The 24,622-nt window shown below is 38.3% G+C and overlaps 4 protein-coding genes across 4 annotated transcripts; all 4 read left to right on the plus strand.

Annotated features, from left to right (window-relative positions):
- Positions 497-2,178, plus strand: LOC18776448 (phospholipase A1-IIgamma). The gene is made up of 2 exons (XM_007208796.2): positions 497-1,046; positions 1,432-2,178. Exons 1-2 carry the CDS (start codon positions 537-539, stop codon positions 2,059-2,061), a joined length of 1,140 nt encoding a protein of 379 aa, XP_007208858.2. The 5' UTR covers positions 497-536; the 3' UTR covers positions 2,062-2,178.
- On the plus strand, positions 3,075-4,587 carry LOC18775734 (phospholipase A1-IIgamma). The gene is made up of 2 exons (XM_007209977.1): positions 3,075-3,611; positions 3,994-4,587. The coding sequence occupies exons 1-2, from the start codon at positions 3,075-3,077 to the stop codon at positions 4,585-4,587; spliced, it is 1,131 nt and encodes a 376-aa protein (XP_007210039.1).
- On the plus strand, positions 5,312-7,394 carry LOC18776862 (phospholipase A1-IIgamma). The gene is made up of 2 exons (XM_020563399.1): positions 5,312-5,937; positions 6,496-7,394. Exons 1-2 carry the CDS (start codon positions 5,389-5,391, stop codon positions 7,108-7,110), a joined length of 1,164 nt encoding a protein of 387 aa, XP_020418988.1. The 5' UTR covers positions 5,312-5,388; the 3' UTR covers positions 7,111-7,394.
- Positions 14,297-16,108, plus strand: LOC109949318. The gene is made up of 3 exons (XM_020564717.1): positions 14,297-14,494; positions 14,998-15,346; positions 15,570-16,108. Exons 1-3 carry the CDS (start codon positions 14,297-14,299, stop codon positions 16,106-16,108), a joined length of 1,086 nt encoding a protein of 361 aa, XP_020420306.1.

The raw sequence follows: 24,622 nt of genomic DNA on the forward strand, positions 1-24,622 counted from the left end.
TTATTATTGCCAAAAATCTTCAAAATTTGAATAGATAGACGAACAAATAATTTTCAAAATACAATAAGAGTACTTACGATGATAATGAATAATGAACGGTTCAGATTATGGATCTTATTATGGAGCAATTCCAGATAAGTGCTTGTATTAATTAGTGCTTGAGCACACTTTTTTCTGTTTTTGTTTTTCCAATATTGATCGATTTGGTAATCATTGATCGTATATACTAGTAAACTTTGGTTTATTTCGGTACTTATCAAAACCAAGCTAACAGTTTGGGCTTTATTTTTATGAGAAGAAGTTTTGGTTCTTGGTTTTATGGATTGTTGAAAAAATGACAAAGAATTGGGAAAGAAAATAAATAAACAAGCAAAACGAAACGTGTGTTAATTGGATGGTGCATGAGTCATGAGAGAAGCATGCACCAAGAGTATCAATCCTTTCAAGTTGGTCAAGCAAGATCATCAATCCTTTCACGTTTTGGTTAATCAATAATACCAATCCTTTCAAGCTGGTGAGGCAAGAAGAAGGTGATCATGGATGCCATAGCAAGAAGGTGGAGGCTTCTCAGCGGCCAGACCGAGTGGGAGGGTCTACTTTACCCTCTTGACATTGATCTCCGCCGCTATATCATTCACTATGGAGAAAGGGCTTCTGCCATTGCCGACGCCTTCATCGACGAGCCAAAATCGAAGAACTCCGGACTTCCTCGATATGCAAAGAGAAACTTGTTCTCCAAGGTGGGTTTGGAGAGTTATAGTCCATACAAGTACGTTGTGAAGACATACTTATATGCAGCGACAAAATTAGTGCCCGGGAAATCGATCTGGTTGGGTTATGTTGCAGTGACAACAGATGAAGGGAAGCGTGTGTTGGGGAGGAGGGATATTCTGATTTCATGGAGAGGAACCAAGTTGGAGAAGGAGTTTGATATTGACAGAGAGACCACTTTGGTCCCAGCTTCTGACATTCTGGGCAAGGACAATGTCAATGAGCCTAAGGTGCACTCCGGTTGGCTTAACTATTATACTAGTTGCAGAAACCAGGTATAGTTTTTAATTAATTTTTAACTTCAGTTTAGTCTCTTATTTCCAAAAACACGCTAAAATTTCTACCCTCACTTCAACAGTTAACTGTTTTTTGATTTGAGTGATCTTTTGGAGAGATAATCTATGAATAATGACGATTCGAATCAAGGAATACAATACGAAACAGAACCTTATAAGGGTATCCCTCATATAAGTCAATAGAAGCTCTCTATGTTATACAAATTATTATACTATACGATTGTCCAATTTAATATTCCATGCATAATTTGTCCATTTTAATTGAATTTTCCATGTTCAGTCCCACCTTCTAAGCGTGGCCTAACTATATACATACATCAATGGTTCCTTAATCAAAGAATTGGTGAATTTTCCATTGTCTCAGGCTCTTGCTGCAGTCAAAGAACTGTTGAAGAAATACAAAGGCGAGGAGATCAGCATAACTGTGACGGGCCATAGTATGGGTGCTGCAATTGGAATCCTAAACGCAACGGACATTGCTTATAATGGATACAATAAGCTTAGCGACAAGCCAGGCAAGGCATCTCTCGTCACGGCCATTGTGTTTGCCTGCCCCGGCCTCGGAGACTCAGGCTTCAACAAAGTATTCTCCAGTCTAAAAAATCTTCACGTCCTTCGTGTCGCGAATACTAATGATCTTGCCCCTATTTTATCAGCTGAAGGAAAATATGTCCATGTCGGAAAGGAGTTGCGATTCAACAGTCTTATGTCGCCCTACCTCAAGGCTCTTTCGGATTATGATGACTGGATCGGCATAGTAGAGATGTTTCACGATTTGGAGGTTTACTTGCATGGAGTTGCCGGGACGCAAGGTGAAAATGGTTTCAAATTGGAAGTGGATCGTGACATTGCCCTGGTAAACAAATTGTTGGATGCCGTAAAAGATGAGTACCGTATTGTTGTTAAGTGGTGGATAGAGAAGAACAAGTCCATGGTTCAACAGGATGATGGCTCCTGGGTTTTAATGGATCACGAAAAAGATGACGATGCATGAAAACCATGTAGTTGATCAACGTAATTATATATGCATGACAATGTCGCATAAATAAAGTTTGCCCCTGTCGTGGCCTTTTGTGTACTCTTTCTTTTACTATCAATGAAGTTCTATATATCTTATTGCCTCTCGAATTAAGCACCAAAATATTAAAATTGGTGAAATAAAGAAATTCTAGTTATTAATTTGGACCTAAACTAAGTCCTTTTTATGATCTTATGTGATTAGCCAAACTAAAATCACTCAATGTGAATTTAGGGCTCGTTTGAGAATGATTTTAAGTAATTATGGGGAGAAGCATATCTCCCGTGTACTTCTCCATAAAATCACTTAAAATGATTATTTGGAAAATTGATTCTCCATAAAAGTGATTATTGGCATCTGTAGAATCATTCCCAAACGAGCCCTTAATTATAGACCAATTTAGCTTTCTAATATGCGTTTTTCTGATTTTTCAGTTTTCCTTTCATTTTATACAAGGGTAAAACAGGCAGTTCTGGGTATACAAATATTGTAGTAAGGTTCAGTGAGCGAGTCTACATAGAATTTCCCTAAAATAAAAATGTACAAGATCAAGCGATTGATCAAGATTAACATAACAGTAAGATGAAAAGATTAACGCATATTTTGGTTATGTGTTTCGGTTTACTAATAAGATTTTTGAGACATTTCTCATGTTCAACTTTGTGTACACACATATGTATGTATGTATATATACGTGTTTGTGCATGTTTATCTGTCAATCATAGTTTAAGAATACCATATATCAACTTAATAATTTTGAGAAAGTAACGAAATTAATTATCAGAGAAAATAAATAAATAATAAGCAAAACAGATACGTGATTAGAGATTACCAAGAGGTTGGATGGTGCATGTGAGTCATGACAGAAGCATGCATCAAGAATATCAATCCCCTCAAGTTGGTTAAGCAAGAGGATCAATGCTTTAAAAGTTTGTTAGTTACTAATATATCAATCCTTTGCAAGCTGGTTAAGCAAGAAGAAGACAACCATGCATAGCATAGCAAAAAGGTGGAGGCTTCTCAGCGGCGAGACTGAGTGGGAGGGTCTACTCAACCCTCTCGACCTTGATCTGCGCCGCTATATCCTTCACTACGGGGAAAGGGCTGCTGCCATAGCTGACGCCTTCATTGATGAGACAAAATCGGACAACTGCGGACTTCCTCGATATGCAAAGAGATATTTGTTCTCTAAGGTAGGTTTGGAGAATTCTAATCCATACAAGTACAAGGTGAAGAAATATTTATACGCTGCAACGACATTATCACCCGGGAAATCGATCTGGTTGGGTTACGTTGCAGTGGCAACGGATGAGGGAAAGAAAGTGTTGGGGAGGAGGGACATTTTGGTTTCATGGAGAGGAACTGAGCTGGTGGCAGAGTGGGGTATTGACGTAGTGTTCGATTTGGTTAGTGCTTCTGATATTCTGGGAGAGAAGCATGACCCTAAGGTTCACCATGGTTTCCATTCCTATTACACTCATATTGACCCTCAGTCTCCACACAACAAAACTAGTTGTAGGGCTCAGGTAACTTTGTTTTATTAATGTTTTAGTTTTTGTTAGATGAGCTAGCTAGTGATGTGCATTGGACTAACCCGTTTGTAACTGCTTCTGTAAAAGACACTTTAGCTCATAAGCGGTTTTTTTGAGAAGCGCTTCTATTTCTATTAGAAGTACTTCAAGTTTAGTTTATTAAAAATTCAAGTGTTTCCTTGAAAAAAAAAACTTTGAAGTGATTCTTGAAGAAGTTCCTAGAGTATTTTTGTGACCTAAAAGCAGCCCCAATTTCCTGTAATCTAAATTTTTGTTGCTCCTATATGTAAACAAGACAACAACATTTCTTCGGAGAAAAAATTGAAATATTCTGATCTGCAAAAGAAATAAAGTTGATGTATTCTTGTATTTTCAGGCTTTAGCTGCAATTAAAGAAGTAGTGAACCGATACAAGAATGAGACAATCAGCATAACTGTCACCGGCCACAGCATGGGCGCTGCAATGGGAATTTTAAACGCTACAGACATTGTTTATAATGGATACAATAAGCCCCCAGGCCATCCAGTCTGTCCTGTCACAGCCATTGTGTTTGCTGCCCCTCGTCTTGGAGACCAAGGCTTAAGCAATGTGTTCTATGGTCTGAAAAATCTTCACGTCTTGCGTGTCACGAATGACTACGATTTAATCCCTTCTTTACCGCCGTTTGCAAACTATCTTCATGTCGGAAAAGAGCTGAGATTCGACACTTTCAAATCACCGTATTTGAAGGATCCGAAACAGAGCCTGCACAGTTTGGAGGTTTACTTACATGGAGTTGCAGGAACACAAGGAGAAAATGATTTTAAATTGGCAGTTAAACGTGATCTTGCATTAGTAAACAAATATTTGGACGGGCTAAAAGATAAGTATCTTGTAGTTGCTAAGTGGTGGACAGAGAAGAACAAGTCTATGCTTCAAATAGACGACGGCTCCTGGGTGTTGATGGATCATGAAAGTGATGATGATTGATGTGCCTAATATTTGTGGAGTTACATGCCATACGTTTCTATTTATTTGCTTATCATTACATGTCATACTTGATAATAAATAATTTAAGTTACTAATCACATGTTATATTTGGTTGAAGGAGTGACAATATTTTATTAATAAGATAAACAAAACAAGTACAAAGCAACTAAGATACCGAATATGGATACAACTTATAAAGCAAATTTCACCGAATGGACAGATTAGATCAATATCATATTGCAAATTATTGTTAATATTTTAAGTCGTTTGCTGCCTTACTCCCAAAACAAAGGTAGCTGGACTTATTAATCATTACAAGATTACATATATCAGAAGTTAATTATGACGTGAAGAGCATGACCATAATGCATTAAACAAAGAATAATCGAAGGTTGAAGAAGGATCAAGTGATATTAAACAATCATATGACTTTTCAACCCAAAAAAAATAAAAATATATATGGCTAGCAATAATGATCCAAAATATATGCGTGCAAGACATCAAGATTTCAATATTAATATAATAAATCCTTATCATATTTAGTCCTTTCAAGTTATCTAGCCGGCCGGTAAACAAAGCAAGCAAAGAACTAAACATATGAGACATTAAATATTTAATTGGAGGCGGCTGGGAATTTGACCACGTGCTAATTTTGAAGAGCAAAGAAACAAGATAAGTAGTACATCCTCACTATAAATACAGGAGCTTCGACATCGATAGATAATGCATCAAGGTTAATTTGTTCCAATTAATCATCTCTATAGTTGTTTATTTGTAAAGCAAAATAAATTTTTTGACTTCATGGGTAGCTTGATTGCAGCCAGGTGGAGGGTTCTGAGTGGCGAGGACGAGTGGGAGGGTCTGCTAGACCCTCTAGACATCAATCTTCGCCGCTACATCATTCACTACGGTGAAAGGGCTGGAGCCATTGGTTACGGATTCATTGACAAGCCAACATCAATTTCGAAGAACATCGGACTTCCCCGGTATGCCAAGAGAAATTTATTCTCTAAGGTGGGTTTGGAGACAGGCAATCCATACAAGTACGAGGTGAAGAAGTATTTGTATGCAGCAACAAGATTTGCACCTGGGAAATCAAGCTTGTTGGGATTTGTTGCGGTGTCGACGGATGAAGGAAGCAAAGTGTTAGGAAGGAGGGACATTCTGATTTCATGGAGAGGAACCATGTTGGACCAAGAGTTAGAGGTCGACGCTACGATACTTTTTTTCTCAGCTTCTGATATTCTGGGAAAGGAACATAATCCTCAGGTGCACCTTGGTTGGCATGGCTATTATACTAATCTTGACTCTGAGTCAGCACACAATAAAACTGCTAGTTGCAGAGATCAGGTATATATAAGTTTCTTTTTTATTCTGTTTTTGTTTTAAGTTGAATTGATAGTACTTTTGTTTCAATTTGAAAGAAAGACGATAATTGTATTCATAAATCAGGCACAAAGACTAAAGTAAGTTCTTGAGTTTTTATAAAATAAATGAGATAGTTTGAACACTTACATCCTTATTGCTCTAAATTAAGTATTGTAATATAATACTTGAAAATTAATGGTAGTATGGTAATAGACATAAAAAGGGTAAAATAGTAAAGAAATATCACCCGAAACGAACCATCTTTTTTCTTTTATAATTTTTTTTTTTTGGTTACCAAACCAACTCCCATCCAAACGCATCGTACTTTCTTTTTAATATTCTATCTAGTCACGAAATTCACACAGAACAAGTGTAACTACTCATATTAAACAAACCAAACATTCAACATGGCTTATGATTTGATCAAGTTTTATAACACCAAATGAGATATTTCAACTGGGATTGATAAACTTTTATAACAGAAAAATGAAAGTGAAAACATAAATTTCCACCTATATGTCTTCTGTATATTGTTTGCAGGTTCTAGCTGCAGTTAGAGAACTAGTAGACGAATACAAGGAAGAGGAGATCAGCATTACTGTCACTGGCCACAGCATGGGTTCAGCTATTGCAGTTCTAAATGCAACTGATATTGTTTATAACGGATACAATAAGCCTACAAACTCAAACAATGTGAGTCTTGTCACAGCCATTGTGTTTGCCTGCCCAAATGTGGGAGACCAAGGTTTCAAGAAGGTATTCTCTAGTCTCGAAAATCTTCGGGTCTTGCGTATCACCAACGAATGGGATCCCGTCCCTAAGTTACCAATTCTACCTTATGTCCCTGTTGGAAAAGAGTTGGTAATCGACACTCTCAAATCGCCCTACTTGAAGAATGCAATAGACTCTGTGCATCAGTTGGAGGTTTACTTGCATGGAGTGGCAGGAACACAAGGGAGAAACAATGATTTTAAATTGGAAATTAATCGAGATCTTGCATTGGTGAACAGAATTTTGGATGGTCTAGATGATAAATATCATATAATTCCTAAGTGGTGGATAGAGAGGAACAACTCTATGGTTCAAATGGAGGACGGCTCCTGGGAGTTAATGGATCATGAGAAAGATGACGATGATGACGATGATGGAGCCTAGTATTTAAATTGACAATCATGTGGGACTGGGATCAGGAACAACTCCACGCACCAAATAAACTATAGCTTCTAGTTTTAATGTTCCTATTGTTTCCTTAGTTTCACCTCAATTGAAAAATGAGCATAAGCAATTTGTTATAATAAAACATCTTTAAGGTAAGGAGTTTGTTGCTCAAATTGTTAAGAGCATGTACCCTTACTCGAGGTTCGGTTCAATTATGCTCCTCTTCCAACTTGTATAAAAAATAAATAAAATAAAATCAAGAATTCCCTTCATTTGTCCAATAGTTTTTGCTACCTCATTGTTTGTGCAAATTGTTGACATGACTTGTTGACTAATTATGACAAGACCCGACCCAAATTCCATTTTGGAATCCGAGCCGAACCCTGTAGGTGTCCGACACCTAGCGGGTGCTGGGCATAACTGACCTAATTGCCCTTCTATACAAAATTTCAATTAAATAACAAACTTGACTTCTACCGAAAATTTGGTAGAGTCTCCCCTGTAATTTACTCACTCCCCAAATTTACACCTGTCAAATAAGCATATATATACAATCCAACTGCTAGCATGCGTATATATATATATATATATATACATTCTAACAGTTAAGTCTAAGTTCTAAGGCATGTTATCAGAGCAACCTCTAAGAAATTACAAAAGAAGTCAACTCAATTACAAAAGAGCCCTACATCAGAATGGGGGAAGCGAGGGAAGTGGGAACGGCCCTGTGGTGGATCACTGTGCACGCCTACTGCATGGGGGCGCAAAACATTGAAAAATATGATTTGACCAAAAACAAGATTTTAGAAAATAGTATAAGAACATAGTAACCCCACTGTAAAAATAGTTATAAAAACTTAATCAAGTTTCTCATATATACTCGTACTGAACTCATGCATTCATATTTATACATATAACACCAAACATTATTCCTGCTGAAATATATTGAAGTAAAGTTCAACCACCACCTAGGTATACTTATTTAATTCCGTCAAATCCCTTAATTACTATGTATTCCTCGTGTCACCGTGGTGACACACTCTCGTAGGACTCAAGAGACACTCGGTTAGCTTGATCTGCCCTCCTCGCAAGACTCAAGGGACACTAAGCCCACATGAGCTGCATTTCTCGCTCCCACAGTTCGAATATCCCTAAGCCTCGTGGGGCAAAAGTCGAGCATGCTGACTTAACTGAAGACAAAACTTAATATACTTGGTTACCTAAGGTGATCAAAGAAAATATAACTTCCTAGAGGGTTTGGAATAAATAAAACTAACTCCTCTAATCTTAAAACTTTACTGCCATCCTATTTGATTTCTGAAATCCTTATTTCCACTATTCTTTCAGTATTCTCGACTCGGTAGCAAATAAATACACTACTTAAATCTTAGCAACATATGCTAGAAAGCCCTCGATCTATTGAATACTTATTCAAGATCAAATAATGAATTTAAATTGCATAAAATTATTTGTAATAACCCAAGACTTAATTAATATTTAATTATTAAACTATTAAGAGGAAAGGACAATTTTGCCATTGGAATAATTTATTAAAGAAAAGTTGACTTTTTGACAGAGAAAGAATTTGATAATTCCACATGCACCGTTGCGTAGAGCGTGACGAAATGAGTTTGTAGTTACGTAGCAGGCTCGAATTAGATTTTTTACGAAGAAAATACTGTCAAAATACTCTTAGGGGCAAAATAGTAATTTGAAAAGTCAGAATTTTAAAACCCCATTTTCTCTCTCTTCTCCCTCAGTCTCTCTTTTCTCTCCCTCGACGTCCTCCCTCCAGCCGTCACCTTCCATTTTGCACTGTTGTTTATCTTATTCACCGCACATTTGGCATTCTTGTGCACTTCCAAATCATCTGAATCTCTCCAGGAAGTGGCCCGATTGCAGCTTCTGTATGATTTGAGCGGAATAAGCTGAGGGCAGCCAAGCTGCCTTGCACAAAATTTGGGATGGTACACTTTTGCCCCCAGATGATAATTTGGAGGCTTCCCACCTCCATGGGGCAGATCTCTCGGCAGGGCGACACTCAAAACTTCTCCTGAAGTTAATTCTGGCCGCTTCTTCTTTTGGTTCCCTCTTAAACAGCCGTAACCAGGCTGAAACCAGGGATATGTCCTTCTGATCACCACCCGCCACTGAGCTGCTGACCTCTTAGTACAATGCCTGAAGAACATCGGGTACTCCTCTATTGAACGCTTAGGCACTTCTGTCGACATAAGAGGGAGGGCCAGAACTTGGTTTTCAGGTAGAATTATGTCTGTAAACCTCAACTCAGGGAAATACACCTGCAGCCAGATCTGGATCATCCAGAATGCGCCTGGAGCAGACATGTTTAGGGGATTCTCCAGGGTGGCAGTATGCAGGTTCTTGAACAAATGAGCCAAAACTATAGGTCCAACCCCTACGTTAGTATGGTTATGCAGAGCTTCTACCAGGTGCCTGTACTCGAGCAGAATTGCTGAGGTACGGTTGGGAAAGACAAATCTGTTCAGCTAGTACAGGAGGAATAACATGTGCTGCTGATCCTTATCTTTCTCAGCACTGAACTTCCTTAGGTGGTTGGAAAATGAGCAGTTCTGGTTGATTGTTGCAGGAGATATGGTGAAAGGCTTGGCCAACTTCTCCTGGTTCTTCTTCCTATGGTAATCACCCATTGCATCCCCAGGACGTCCATGGGGTCTGAATCCAAAAATCTGGGCCATGTCAGAGTTGGGGCCATGGGGCCCACACGAAAATCAAACATGTTGCTGGCAGAATTCCAGAAACAGAGGGCAGCAACCAGAAGATTTTTGTCTCTATTAATGGACTGCTTGGACATAAGAATAGCGTCATAGATGCTAGCCCGCTTCCAGTGAGCTCCATACCGTGGGAGAAGTCTATTAATCCAGTCTGCCCACTTGACTGGACTGTTCCTAACTTTGCTCAAAGGAAACGAGCGGCTCAGGTTCTTGCTAACCCAAGAATGGGATGCCACGGCAGAAGAGCTATCGAAGCACAGGGGAGCTTCAGCATCATCTTTGAACATTTCTGCCATTTCAGCAGGGACAGAACCAAACCAGTGAGGACCCAAAACTAGGTATTCTCGAACAGGTGGAGGACATTCTAGTCCAGGTTTTTCTTGGCAAAAGGGTGGAGCTTGCTTCTGACCTCTATCGCGTGATTGTCAACCCCAGTCCCAGTAATGTAATCAGGAGGAACTGAAGAAGACGAACCTGGGCACGAGTTTTCGGAGAAGACATTTTTCAGGGGTTTCAAGTTGAGACAAAGGAAGGATTAAGGTCTGATCAAAGAAAGGAGGAAAAGGCTCTAAGAAATCCAAAAGAGTCAAAGCTTGAAGGGTTAGGTTTTCGAATGAACAGGAACTGTAAGTTTGAATTCCTTTTAAAAACTCAGAAACATGGGAAGAAGAAGGTAAGGCTTCACCTGTCATTAGCTAGCTGGTAACTAGCTAATAATCACCCAGTTTCCCCATGAACTCTAGCTCAATAGACAAGACTTGGCAGACGTGGGTCAGCAGAAACGGAAGAAAGTGACGCTTAACATTAATTGGCCAATTGATTCAATCTGAACCGTTAAAAGGTTAAGAAACCGTTTCAGAAACAGTTCAGATTCAAGGGGGCATTGTTTGGGCCAAAATCCTGCGCACCCAGCCCAACACTAAAAAGCCCTGGATAACAAACAAGCCACAGGGCCCAGATCCGGACTTTACAAATAAACAGGAATCGAAGGCCCAACCCGAGATCTGTCAAAACCACGACGGTGAATGTGGACTTCGAAAAAGAAAAAAAGGAATCAGCCCATAGCTCCGAAAAACTGGACCTGGGCTTGGCATGATTAAAAAGAAGAAAAAAAAACCCAAAATAGTAGTAAAAACAGACCCACGTGACTGCCTGAAAAGACTTTGAAAAAATTCAATGTTCTCAACTGGGTTGATAAAGGAGTTGACAAGGGCAGGCAAAAAAGAAGGGACATTTATCCCTTTTATATATTCAAAGATATTGTTTCTACTCAAAAGTAAGGCACTGTTTTCAAGAGATAAGCAGACTGCGTTTGGAAGATAAGCAGGAAACAGGGCGTTGTTCAAAATAGGAAATCGAACTAAACCATCACAGTTTGAACTCTTACAAGGGCAGTTAAATTGGAAGAAGGGTTAGGTTTTCTTTCAAGAAAAATAGGGAAGTGACCACCTTAGGAACTAACTATGGAAAGCTTATCTGCCAGAAATTGATAAAAACCCTTTTTCTTTTCATTTAAAAAAGAAAGATCTTTTAAGAAATTTTGCCGCCCATTATTAAGAGAATTAGAAACACCACCCCAAAGCATTTCTTATAAATATAGGAGAGGGTGAACAGAGCAAAGGACAATCAAGAAAACAATCAATAAAACAACCAAAAAATCAGTCAAAAGACAAAAAACTCAAAATGATCACTTGATCCCAAAGAACCTTCAAACAAATTGAAGCAACCAAAAGCTCATTGAGCCACAAGAGAGAAGCCAGCTACAAATCAGTTTCAGACTTAGAGAAAAGTCATTTAAAACGAGATTTATTTCATTGCAAATTTGGTTCAGCAAAAGCCAAAACAAGCAGAGCCTGAGTTCTTACAAATATGAAGACCTCAACGAATTTATAGAGAGCCCTGATCAAGTAGAACAAGTACCACAGTGCAGTTTCAGCTCAGTAATCCCTGAGTACATCCACTTCTACCCCCTTCAGACTGAAGAGGCCGCAATTCTGTCCGTTCAAAAAACCTTCCAGGGCTTGAAATCGATTAAAGCTATGCCAAACTCGAACGTTAGTATCGATTTACAGCTGAAACTCGACAGTTGAAGTTGCTGACAGTCCAGTCCAGCACAAGCATACCCAGTCCAGCCCGGATCAGAAGCTTCTGTCCAGGCATAAATGGAAGTCCAGCCTTCTTGTTGTCTTTCTAGAGTTGATTTTTTCCTATAGAGTTTTGTAAAAGTCAGTTCCACTTGAAAACAGTCCATTTTCTCACTATCTATTCTGGCCAGAACTACCAACATTGTACTGTGAAAAATTATGAAGTCCTCACCAGTCTGAGGCTGGAAAAGAACTTACTTAGGAGATATTTCTCACCCAAATTCACAATCGCTTGTTTAGAAATCAGAAACTTGAGGCGAAAGTTACCTATTTTTAAGAAGTGTGCTAGGATTTTTATTGCTAGCAGTGGCACGCTCGCACACTAAAGAAAGTTGACTTGTTGATCAGTCAATGGTTTTCAAGGCAATGGGGAACTTTACGCTTCCATCAAAGGGACAAACACAAAACGGGTGCACAATTGCATAGTTTTAGTGGTTGGATTTCACTCAAAACTCACCAAATGACTCCTCCCACCATATTACGATGTTGACCAAGTTTTAGGATCAATCCGATATCGATTGAACCAAGAAATCAGAAAATTCAAGTTCGTAAGAAGTTCGTTCATCAAATGGAGTTGTTGGGGTATTGCATAGTTTTAGCGATTGGATTTCACTCAAAACTCACCAAATGACTCCTCCCACCATATTATGATGTTGACCAGGTTTTGGGCTCAATCCGATATCGATTGAACTAAGAAATCAAACAATTCAAGTTCGTACGAAATTGGTTCATCAAATGATGTTGTTGGTGTATTGTATAGTTTTAGAGTTTGGATTTCACTCAAAATTCACCAAATGACTCCTATCACCATATTATGATGTTGACCAAGTTTTGGGCTCAATCCGATATCAATTGGCCAATGAAATTGGACGATTCAAGTTTGTACGAAGTTCGTTCTATAGATGGTGTGTTTGGTGGATTGCTGATAACTCATATATTTATACATATATACCATCCGTTTCTAGTCTATTTGTAATGTTTTTGAGTTAAACTTGTCGCATTTTACCCTATTTTGTGTTAGTATACAGTTGCATCTACTTTAGGATCAAGTTGAAGGGAAAAGAAATGAAAACATGTCATTTTTGGAACTGACCCTTATTCAAACGTGGAAACAAGTTTTGTGACCTGTTTTGAAGTCCAAAAAAAAATCCAAGGCGAACCTGGCTTGTTTGAAGACTAAGAGCAAAATGGGAAAGCAATGGGGATTTCTAGCCTGATTTGGAGGTGCCAAATAAGGCAAAAAGTACAAAATAAAGGCTGATTTGTTAGGATATCTTTGGAATATCTGGCAGCCTTTACCCCATAAAAACTTATCTTTTAGCCACTTTTACAGACCTTATTTATTTTGGACGCACTTCACAACCCTAGACCTGACTTTCTTGGTTATTCTCTCCTTTCATGCACACTAAAACCCTAGCCGTCCATATATTTCCACCATCAGGACTCAGCGCAAGAGATGGTTGGTGGAGAAGTTCAACATCAGAATTGGTTCAAGGGTTTCCTCTCATGAATTTATTTTCACTCATGTTGTTTATTTTTGTTTTAATCTATGTGAACATGATTTGTAACTACATTCATAGCTAGGGATTTCGATGTAGCTAGCCTTGCAACATTGATCCACGTTTCTAAGTTAAAGTATTCAGTTCATCAATTTGCTTCTTGTTTCATTCACTGAATCTATTGTTCAATTTGTTTGTCAATTTTAATGTTTAATCATCATTAGGGTTGCCTACAGATTATCTAGACAAGGTTATAGTAAACATCATGCTTAATCTTGGTAGACGTGTGAATGAATGAAGAGAATGCTATGCAAACATCCTGCCATGTATTTTCTTTGGTTCTTTACGTTTTCTTGCATGCTAATGACTCTTAACTTGGAACCAAAGTTGAACATCCCAATTAGGTTGCAGATGAGGAGAATTTGATCAAAAACCACACATCATATGGCTGATCATATATATATGTAAAACAAACTCTGGAAATAGGTTGGTAGTTGAATACAGTTTAATTTTATAAACATGGAATTGGTTTTGCAATGGTGAATTCGAAATCTCTGGTCTCATCCCTATTCTTTCTACATCAATATGTCATTCACTGCTACATTCTTCTTGCATTTTTAGTTATTTTTCATTTACAACACAAAACTACTTTCAAATTGTCACTTTCATTTTTAGTTAGGGTTCTTTCAAAACTAGTACCTAGACTAGCCGTGTAGAAGAGGACTATTCTTCTAGCTCTGCGAGTGTAGATTCTTTCGATAACTCTAATTTTGATAGAGAAGAAGAGATGGCTGGCAATAACGATGACAACCGAGCTTTGGAAGATTATGCTCAACCGGTTATACCAAATTCACCTTCGTGCATCTTGTTGCCTACTGAAGCTAGAAATTATGATATCAAATCTTCACATTTTCACATGCTTCCTTCTTTTTATGATTTACTTAACGAAGATCCATTAGCCCATATTAAGGAATTCTACAAAGTTGTGAGTGGTTTACCTTTGTAGGAAGTGAGTGAAGCAAATATGAGAATGAGGGTTTTTCTTATACATTGAAAGATAAAGCAAAAGGTTGGCTAATGACTTTAGCACCTGGTTCGCTCACCACTTGGGATGCCGTAGCTAAGAAATTTTTGGAGAAGTTTTTCTCTACTCAAAAGACAGCTACTTTGAGAGGGCAAATCTTTAACTTTAAACAAGATGATGGAGAACCTTTTAATGAATGTTGGGAGGATTTCAAAGGGCTGTTGCTGTAATGTCCACATCACGGGTTACCTCTTTACTTACAAATGCAATTTTTTTATAATGGACTAACCCAAACATGTCAATCGACTGTTGATAATGCAGCAGGTGGAGCTTTGAAGAAAAAAAATGCTCAAGAGTCATATAACATTTATGAGATGTTGGGATCTAATGCTCAACACAAAGATACAAGAAGTAAACGAGTTGGAGTGTATGAAATGAGTTCTAATAATGATCTTGCCTTGCAGGTGGCTAGTTTGGAAAAGAAGCTTGATTCTATGCTTAATATGGTGCCTAAGATAGCTGAGGTGTGTGCCATTTGCAACATACCAAGTCATCCTACTTATCAATGCTCGGCTAGTGAGGCTTATCTCGAATTCGTTCAAGAGCAAGTGAATCTCATGAATTCTTACAATCAGAGGCCAAGGAATGACCCGTTATCTAATACATATAACCCTAGTTTGAGAGATCATCCCAATCTCACATGGAAGAATAACAATCAATTTCAAAATTTCCAACCAAAGCCTGCCACTACGCTTGAAGATACGATCAAAATGCTAGCTCAAAACACCGTTCAATTCCAGCAAACTATCAATAGTACTCTCCAACAACATTCAGCTGCTCTAACCAAAATGGAGACAATTAGGTCAGATTGCTGATGCTTTGAGTCAAAGAGAATCCGAGAAATTTTCAAGCCAACCGGTGATACTTCAAAGGAACCAAGAGCAAGCCAAAGCGGTCATAACACTTAGAAGTGGTAAGGTAATTTAAAATGGAGTTGGCAATGAAGTTACTAATGAATCTGATCATGTGAATGCAGGTCTCACTCAAGAAAAGAATGAGAAACCGAATGACGATCAAAGCAATGCCACTTCTTCGTCTGAAGCTCCAAATTTTCACAAGGCTGAAAAACTTTACACTCCTCCCATCCCATTTCCTGGAAGACTTGCCAAAAGCAAGCATGATAAGTCATTTAAAGAATTTTTTTATATTTTAAGTAAAGTGAATGTTAATTTACCTTTACTTGATGTCATTAGGAATATGCCAGCGTATGGGAAATTTTTCAAGGAGCTAAACGCTTATAAGAGGAAGTATGGACCTAATGAGAAGGTGATGGTGTCTGAAAATGTGAGTGCTGTGCTTCAAAGAAAGCTCCCACCAAAACTCAAGGATCCGGGCAGTTTTTCTATCAATATCACCATTGGAGACAAGCTAGTTGAAAAGGCTATGCTTGACTTGGGGGCTAGCATCAATTTAATGCCCTATTCAGTGTACCTTCAATTAGGTTTGGGGGATTTGAAGGCAACAACTATTTCACTGCAACTTGCTGATCGATCAGGAAATATCCAAGAGGTATAGTGGAAGATATGTTAGTTCAAGTTGACAAACTAATTTTGCCTGCTGATTTTGTAGTGTTGGACATGGAAGAGGCTCCTATACATGATCGTGAGTTACCTATTTTTCTTGGGAGACCCTTTATGGCCACGACAAAGACTATCATAGATGTGCAAAATGGTCTCCTCACCATGACTGTGCTAGGAGAAACTGTACAATTCAAAGTGTTTGAATCTCTTTCTCACCCTTCTAGTTCAATTGATTGTTATTCGATTGATGTGCTTGATTCACTTGTTTTCTCTAAGTTTTTGCTGGCACAATCCAATGATCCATTACAATATGTTTTGAGTCAATCTCAAAATGACTTTGATGAAGAAGTGCTCATGGAGATGGGGGCTGCCTTGGAAGTATTAAAACCATATCCCTCCACTTTCTCACCTCTTATAGATCCATTAGGACCATCTACCACACATCTGATCCCCTATGTTGTTAAACCTCCAAAACTTGAGCTTAAACCACTTCCATCACATCTAAAATATGCTTACCTAGCTGAGTTTGAAACTCTCCCAGTTATCATAGCATCTGACCTCACCCCTTTGGAAGAAGAAAAGCTGATTAGGGGGCCAAAAGAGTTCAAATCAGCCATTGGTTGGTTTATTGCAAATATCAAGGGAATAAGCCCTACCATGTGCATGCATCGAATTTTATTGGAGGAGGGAGCGAAACCAACTCGTGAACCACAAAGAAGGCTTAATCCACACATGGAGGAAGTAGTGAGAGCTGAAGTGTTGAAGTTGCTAGATGTGGGTATCATATACCCGATTTCTGATAGCAAATGGGTTAATGCTGTTCATGTAGTGCCTAAAGATGAGCATAAAGAGCATAAAGAGCTTGTTCATATATACCATAAAGAGCTTGTTCATATATTTATACATATATACCATCCATTTCTAGTCTATTTGTGATGTTTTTGAGTTAAACTTGTTGCATTTTACCCTATTTTGGGTTAGTATGCAATTGAATCTACTTTAGGATCGAGTTGAAGGCAAAAGAAATGAAAACATGCCATTTTTGGAGCTGACCCTTATTCAAACGTGGAAACAAGTTTCGTGACCTGTTTTGGTGTCCAAATAAAGAATCCAATGCGAACCTGGCTTGTTTGAAGACTAGGAGCAGAATGGGAAAGCAATGGGGATTTCTAGCCTGATTTGGACGTGCCAAATAAGGCAAAAATGTACAAAATAAAGGCTGATTTGTTAAGATGTCTTTGGAATATCTGGTAGCCTTTACCCCATAAAAACTTATCTTTTAGCCACTTTTACAGACCCTATTTATTTTGGACGAATTTCAAAATCCTAGACCTCACTTTCTTGGTTATTCTCTCCTTTCATGCACACTAAAACCCTAGCCGTCCATATATTTCCACCATCAGGACTCCGCGTAAGAGGTGGTTCTTGGAGAAGTTCAACATCAGAATTGGTTCAAGGGTTTCCTCTCATGAATTTATTTTCACTCATGTTGTTTATTTTTGTTTTAATCTCTATGAACATGATGTGTAACTAAATTCATAGCTAGGGATTTCGATGTAGCCTTGGAACATTGATCCACGTTTCTAAGTTAAAGTATTTAGTTCATCAATCTGCTTCTTGTTTCATTCACTGAATCTATTATTCAATTTGTTTGTCAAACGAACTCTGGAAATAGGTTGGTAGTTGAATACGGTTTAATTTTATAAACATGGAATTGGTTTTGCAATGGTGAATTTGAAATCCGTGGTCACATCCCTATTCTTTCTACATCAATATATCATTCACTGCTACATTCTTCTTGCATTTTAAGTTATTTTTCATTTACAACACAAAAAATACTTTCAAACTGTCACTTTCATTTTCAGTTAGGGTTAGTAATTTATAGACGTCCAATCAGCCCTTGTGGTTCGACACCCTTACTTGTACCACTATACTAACCATATATTGGCACTTGGAAGGAAGACAACAATTGCGCAGGTTAACGATTGGATTTCACTCAAAACTCACCAAAAGACTCCTCCCACCATATTATGATGTTCACCAAGTTTTGGGCTCAATCCGATATCGATTGAACCAAGAAATCGGACAATTCAGGTTCGTACAAAGTTCGTTCATCAAATGGAGTTGTTGGTGTATTGCATAGTTTTAGAGATTGGATTTCACTCAAAACTCACCACACGACTCCTCCCACCATATGATGATGTTGACCAAGTTTTGGGCTCAATCCCATATCGAAGGGCCAATGAAATTGGAATATTCAAGTACGTACGAAGTTCGTTCCGTAAATGGAGTGGTTGGTGTATTGCATAGTTTTAGCTATTGCATTTCACTCAAAACTCACCAAATGACTCCACCCACCATATTATGATGTTGACCAAGTTTTGGGCTCAATCCAATATCGATTGGCCAATCAAATTGGACAATTCAAATTCGTACGAAGTTCGTTCCGTAAATGGAGTGGTTGTTCTATTGCATAGTTTTAGCGACTGGATTTCACTCAAAACTCACCAAATGACTCCTCCCAACATATTATGATGTTGACCACGTTTTGGGCTCTATTCGATATCGATTGAACCAAGAAATTAGACAATTCAAGTTCGTACGAAGTTCGTTCTGTAAATGCAGTCGTTGGTGTATTGCACAGTTTTAGTGATTGGATTTCACTCAAAACTCACCAAATGACTCCTCCCACCATATTATGATGTTGATCAAGTTTTGGGCTCAATCCGATATCGATTGAACCAAGAATTCGGACAATTCAAGTTCGTACGAAGTTTGTTCATCAAATGGTGTTGTTGGTGTATTGCATAGTTTTAGCAAATGGATTTCACTCAAAACTCACCAAATGACTCCTCCCACCATATTATGTTGTTGACCAAGTTTTGGGCTCAATTCGATATCGATTGGCCAATGAAATTGGACAATTCAAGTTCGTACGAAGTTCGTTCTGTAAATGGAATGGTTGGTGTATTGCATAGTTTTAGCAATTTGATTTCACTCAAAACTCACCAAATGACTCCGCCCACCATATTTTGATGTTGACCAAGTTTTGGGCTCAATACAATATTGATTGAACCAAGAAATTGGACAATTCAAGTTTGCACGAAGTTCGTTCATCAAATTGACTTAATGGTGTATAGCATAGTTTTAGCGATTGGATTTCACTCAAAACTCACCAAATGACTCCTCCCACCATATTTTGATGTTGACCAAGTTTTGGGCTCAATCCGATATCGATTGAACTAAGAAATCCGATAATTCAAGTTTGTACGAAGTTCTTCATCAAATGGAGTTGTCGTCGTATTGCATAGTTTTAGAAACTGGATTTCACTCAACACTCACCAAATGACTCCTCCCACCATATTATGTTGTTGACCAAGTTTTGGGCGCAACCAGATATCGATTGGCCAATGAAATTGGACACTTCAAGTTCGTATGAAGTTCGTTCCGTAAATGAAGTGGTTGGGGTATTGCATAGTTTTAGCGATTGGATTTCACTCAAAACTCACCAAATGACTCCTCCCACCATATTTTGGTGTTGACCACGTTTTGGGCTCAATCCGATATTGATTGAACCAAGAAATTGGACAATTCAAGTTCGTACGAAGTACGTCCATCAAATGGATTTGTTGGTGCAGTGCATAGTTTTAGCGATTCGATTTCACTCAAAACCCACCAAATGACACCTCCTACCACATTATGATGTTGACCAAGTTTTGGCTTAATCCGATATCGATTGAACCAAGAAATTGGACAAGTCAAGTTCGTACGAAGTTCGTTCTTCTAATGGAGTTGTAGGTGTATTGCATAGTTTTAGTGATTGGATTTCACTCAAAACTCACCAAAAGACTCCTCCCACCATATTATGATGTTGACCAAGTTTTGGGCTCAATTCGATATCGATTGAACCAAGAAATCGGACAATTCAGGTTCGTACAAAGTTCGTTCATCAAATGGAGTTGTTGGTGTATTGCATAGTTTTAGCTATTGGATTTCACTAAAAACTCACCAAATGACTCCTCCCACCATATTATGATGTTGACCAAGTTTTGGGCTCAATCCGATATTGATTGGCCAATGAAATTGGACATTCAAGTTCGCACGAATTTCATTCCGTAAATGGAGTGGTTGGTGTATGGCATAGTTTTAGCTATTGAATTTCATTGAAAACTCACCAAATGACTCCTCCCACCATATTATGAGGTTGACCAAGTTTTGGGCTCAATCCGATATCGATTGGACCAAGAAATCGGACAATTCAAGTTCTTACGAAGTTTGTTCATCAAATGGAGTTGTTGGTGTATTGCATAGTTTTAGAGATTCAATTTTACTCAAAATTCACCAAATGACTCCTCCCACCATATTATGATGTTGACCAAGTTTTGGGCTCAATCCGATATTGATTGGCCAATGAAATTGGACATTCAAGTTCGCACGAATTTCATTCCGTAAATGGAGTGGTTGGTGTATGGCATAGTTTTAGCTATTGAATTTCATTGAAAACTCACCAAATGACTCCTCCCACCATATTATGAGGTTGACCAAGTTTTGGGCTCAATCCGATATCGATTGGACCAAGAAATCGGACAATTCAAGTTCTTACGAAGTTTGTTCATCAAATGGAGTTGTTGGTGTATTGCATAGTTTTAGAGATTCAATTTTACTCAAAATTCACCAAATGACTCCTCCCACCATATTATGATGTTGACCAAGTTTTGGGCTCAATCCGATATCATTTGGACCATGAAATCTGACAATTCAAGTTCGTACGAAGTTCGATCATCAAATGGAGTAGTTGGTGTATTGCATAGTTTTAGAGATTGGATTTTACTCAAAACTCACCAAATGACTCCTCCCACCATATTATGACGCTGACCAAGTTTTGGGCTCAATCCGATATCGATTGAACCAAGAAATCAGACAATTTAAGTTCGTACGAAGTTCGATCATCAAATGGAGTAGTTGGTGTATTGCATAGTTGTAGCGGTTGGATTTCGCTCAAAACTCACCAAATGACTCCTCCCACCATATTATGATGTTGACCAAGTTTTGGGCTCAATCCAATATCGATTGGCCAACGAAATTGGATAAGTCATGTTTGTACGAAGTTCGTTCCGTAAGTGGAGTGGTTGGTGTATTGCATAGTTTTAGTGATTTGATTTCACTCAAAATTCACCAATGACTCCTCCGACCATATTATGATCTTGACCAAGTTTTGGGCTCAATCCAATATCGATTGAACCAAGAAATCGGACAATTGAAGTTCGTACGAAGTTCGTTCATAAAATGGTGTTGTTGGTGTATTGCATAGTTTTAGCGATTCAATTTCACTCAAAACTCTCCAAATGACTCCTGCCACCATATTATGATGTTGACCAAGTTTTGGGCCCAATCCGATACCGATTGGGCAATGAAATCGGACAATTCAAGTTCATACGAAGTTCGTTCCGTAAATGGACATATTTTGATGTTGACCAAGTTTTGGGCTCAATCCGATATCGATTGAACCAAGAAATCGGACAATTCAAGTTCATACGAAGTTCGTTCATCTAATGGAGTTGTTGGTGTATTGCAAAGTTTTAGTGATTGGATTTCACTCAAAACTCAATAATTGACTCCTCCCACCATATTATGATGTTGACCAAGTTTTGGGCTCAATCAGATATCGATTGAACCAAGAAACAGGATAATTCAGGTTCGTACAAAGTTCGTTCATCAAATGGGGTTGCCGGTGTATTGCATAGTTTTAGCTATTGGATTTCACTCAAAACTCACCAAATGACTCCCCCTACCATATTATGATGTTGACCAAGTTTTGGGCTCAATCTGATATCGATTGGCCAACGAAATTGGACAATTCAAGTTCGTACGAAGTTAGTTCCGTAAATGGAGTGGTTGGTGTAGTGCACAGTTTTAGGTATTGGATGTCACTCAAAACTCACCAAATGACTCCTCCCACCATATTCTGATGTTGACCAAGTTTTGGGCTATCGATTCGCCAACGAAATTGGACAATTCAAGTTCGTACGAAGTTCGTTCCGTAAATGGAGTGGTTGGTGTATTGCATAGTTTTTGAGATTGGATTTCACTGAAAACTCACTAAATGACTCCTCCCACCATATTTTGACGTTGACCAAGTTTTGGGCACAATCTGATAGAAATCGGGCAATTCTAGTTTTTACGAAGTTCGTTCATCTAATGGAGTTGTTGGTGTATTACACAGTTTTAGCGATTGGATTTCAATCAAAACTCACCAAATGACTCCTCCCACCATATTTTGATGTTGACCATGTTTTGGGCTCAATCCGATATCATTTGAATCATGAAATCTGACAATTCAAGTTCGTACGAAGTCCGATCATCAAATGGAGTAGTTGGTTTATTGCATAGTTTTAGCTATTCAATTTCACTCCAAACTCACCAAATGACTCCTCCCACCATATTATGATGTTGATCAAGTTTTGGGCTGAATCCGATATCGATTGGCCAATGAAATTTGACAATCTAAGTTCGTAAGAAATTCGTTCCATAAATGGAGTGGTTGGTGTATCGCATAGTTTTGGCGATTGGATTTCACTACAAACTCACGAAATTACTCATCCGACCATATTATGATGTTCACCAAGTTTTGGGCTGAATCCGATATCGATTGTTTAAGGAAATTGGACTATTCAAGTTCGTATGAAGTTCGTTCCGTAAATGGAGTCGTTGGTGTATTGCATCGTTTTAGTGATTGGATTTCACTCAAAACTCACCAAATGACTCCTCCTACCATATTATGATGTTGACCAAGTTTTGGGCTCAATCCGATATAGATCGAAACAAGAAATCGGACAATTCAAGTTCGTACGAAATTCGTTCATCAAATGGAGTTGTTAGTGTATTGCATAGTTTTAGAGATTGGATTTCACTCAAAACTCACCAAATGACTCCTCCCACCATATTATGATGTTGACCAAGTTTTGGGCTCAATCCGATATTGATTAGCCAATGAAATTGGACAATTTAAGTTCGTACGAAGTTCTTTCCGTGAATGGAGTGGTTGGTGTAGTGCACAGTTTTAGGGATTGGATTTCACTCAAAACTCACCAAATTCCCACCATATTATGATGTTGACCAAGTTTTGGGCTATTGATTCGCCAATGAAATTGGACAATTCAAGTTCGTACGAAGTTCATTCCGTAAATGGAGTGGTTGGTGTATTGCATAGCTTTTGAGATTGGATTTCGCTCAAAACTCACTAAATGACTCCTCCCACCATATTTTGATGTTGACCAAGTTTTGGGCTCAATCCGATATTTATTGAACCAAGAAATCGGGCAATTCAAGTTCTTACGAAGTTCGTTCATCTAATGGAGTTGTTGGTGTATTGCACAGTTTTAGCAATTGGATTTCAATCAAAACTCTCCAAATGACTCCTCCCTCCATATTATGATGTTGACCAAGTTTTGGGCTCTATCCGATATCGATTGAACTACGAAATCGAACAATTCAAGTTCGTACGAAGTTCGATCATAAAATGGGTGGTTGGTGTATTGCATAGTTTTAGTGATTGGATTTCACTCAAAACTCACCAAATGACTCCTCCCACCATATTATGATGTTGACCAAGTTTTGGGCTCATTCCAATATATTTTGAACCTTGAAATCTGACAATTCAAGTTCATACGAAGTTCGATCATCAAATGGAGTTATTGGTGTATTGCATAGTTTTAGCGATTGGATTTCACTGAAAACTCACCAAATGACTATTTCCACCATATTATGATGTTGAACAAGTTTTGGGCTTAATCCGATATCGATTGGCCCATGAAATTGGACAATTCAAGTTCGTACGAAGTTCGTTCCGTAAATGGAGTGGTTGGTGTATTGCATACACTGCTACAAAAATCGAAATAGACGACAGGAAACCAATGTCGTGTAGCAGGTTTTCCAACCGTCGTGAAATTGACAGCCATCTTTTCTACGTAAAACAACAACGGTTAATACCCGACGTCGTTAAGTCATTCAGCATCCAGATTTATTACTAATCGACGTTTAATTATTATATAATTATCCTAAAATGAAATTTTCGACAACATTAGATGATTGTTTTATGGAAAAAGAGACGTCTAAGGAGTATTACATGTCAAGATCAAAAAAGAACCGACGTACAGATAATTATCCAAGTCCCTAAATGAAGGAAAAACACTTGGATAAGCTAGAAACCGTCGTGGTTAATTTATACTACGTTAAACAAACAAAGAAACCGATGTATAAAACATAAACAACGTCGTTCACAAAAACCAACAGACGTGTAAAGAAATTTACATGTAATTTATCTCTCAATAACCGTCGTAACTTGAAATAACCACGTCTTGCAACTGACATCACTGACGCTTATGTATTTATCCACGTTGCTAATTATAACAAAAACCGACGTGTTAAGCTTTTTCCACGTTTGTTTCTTGCGAGACTCGTTGTTTAAATTTCACAAAGAAGGCCCTTTGACAGAGTTTGACGTCACTTT

The sequence above is a fragment of the Prunus persica genome, chromosome G5 (assembly GCF_000346465.2).
Source record: "Prunus persica cultivar Lovell chromosome G5, Prunus_persica_NCBIv2, whole genome shotgun sequence".
Lineage (NCBI taxonomy): Eukaryota > Viridiplantae > Streptophyta > Magnoliopsida > Rosales > Rosaceae > Prunus > Prunus persica.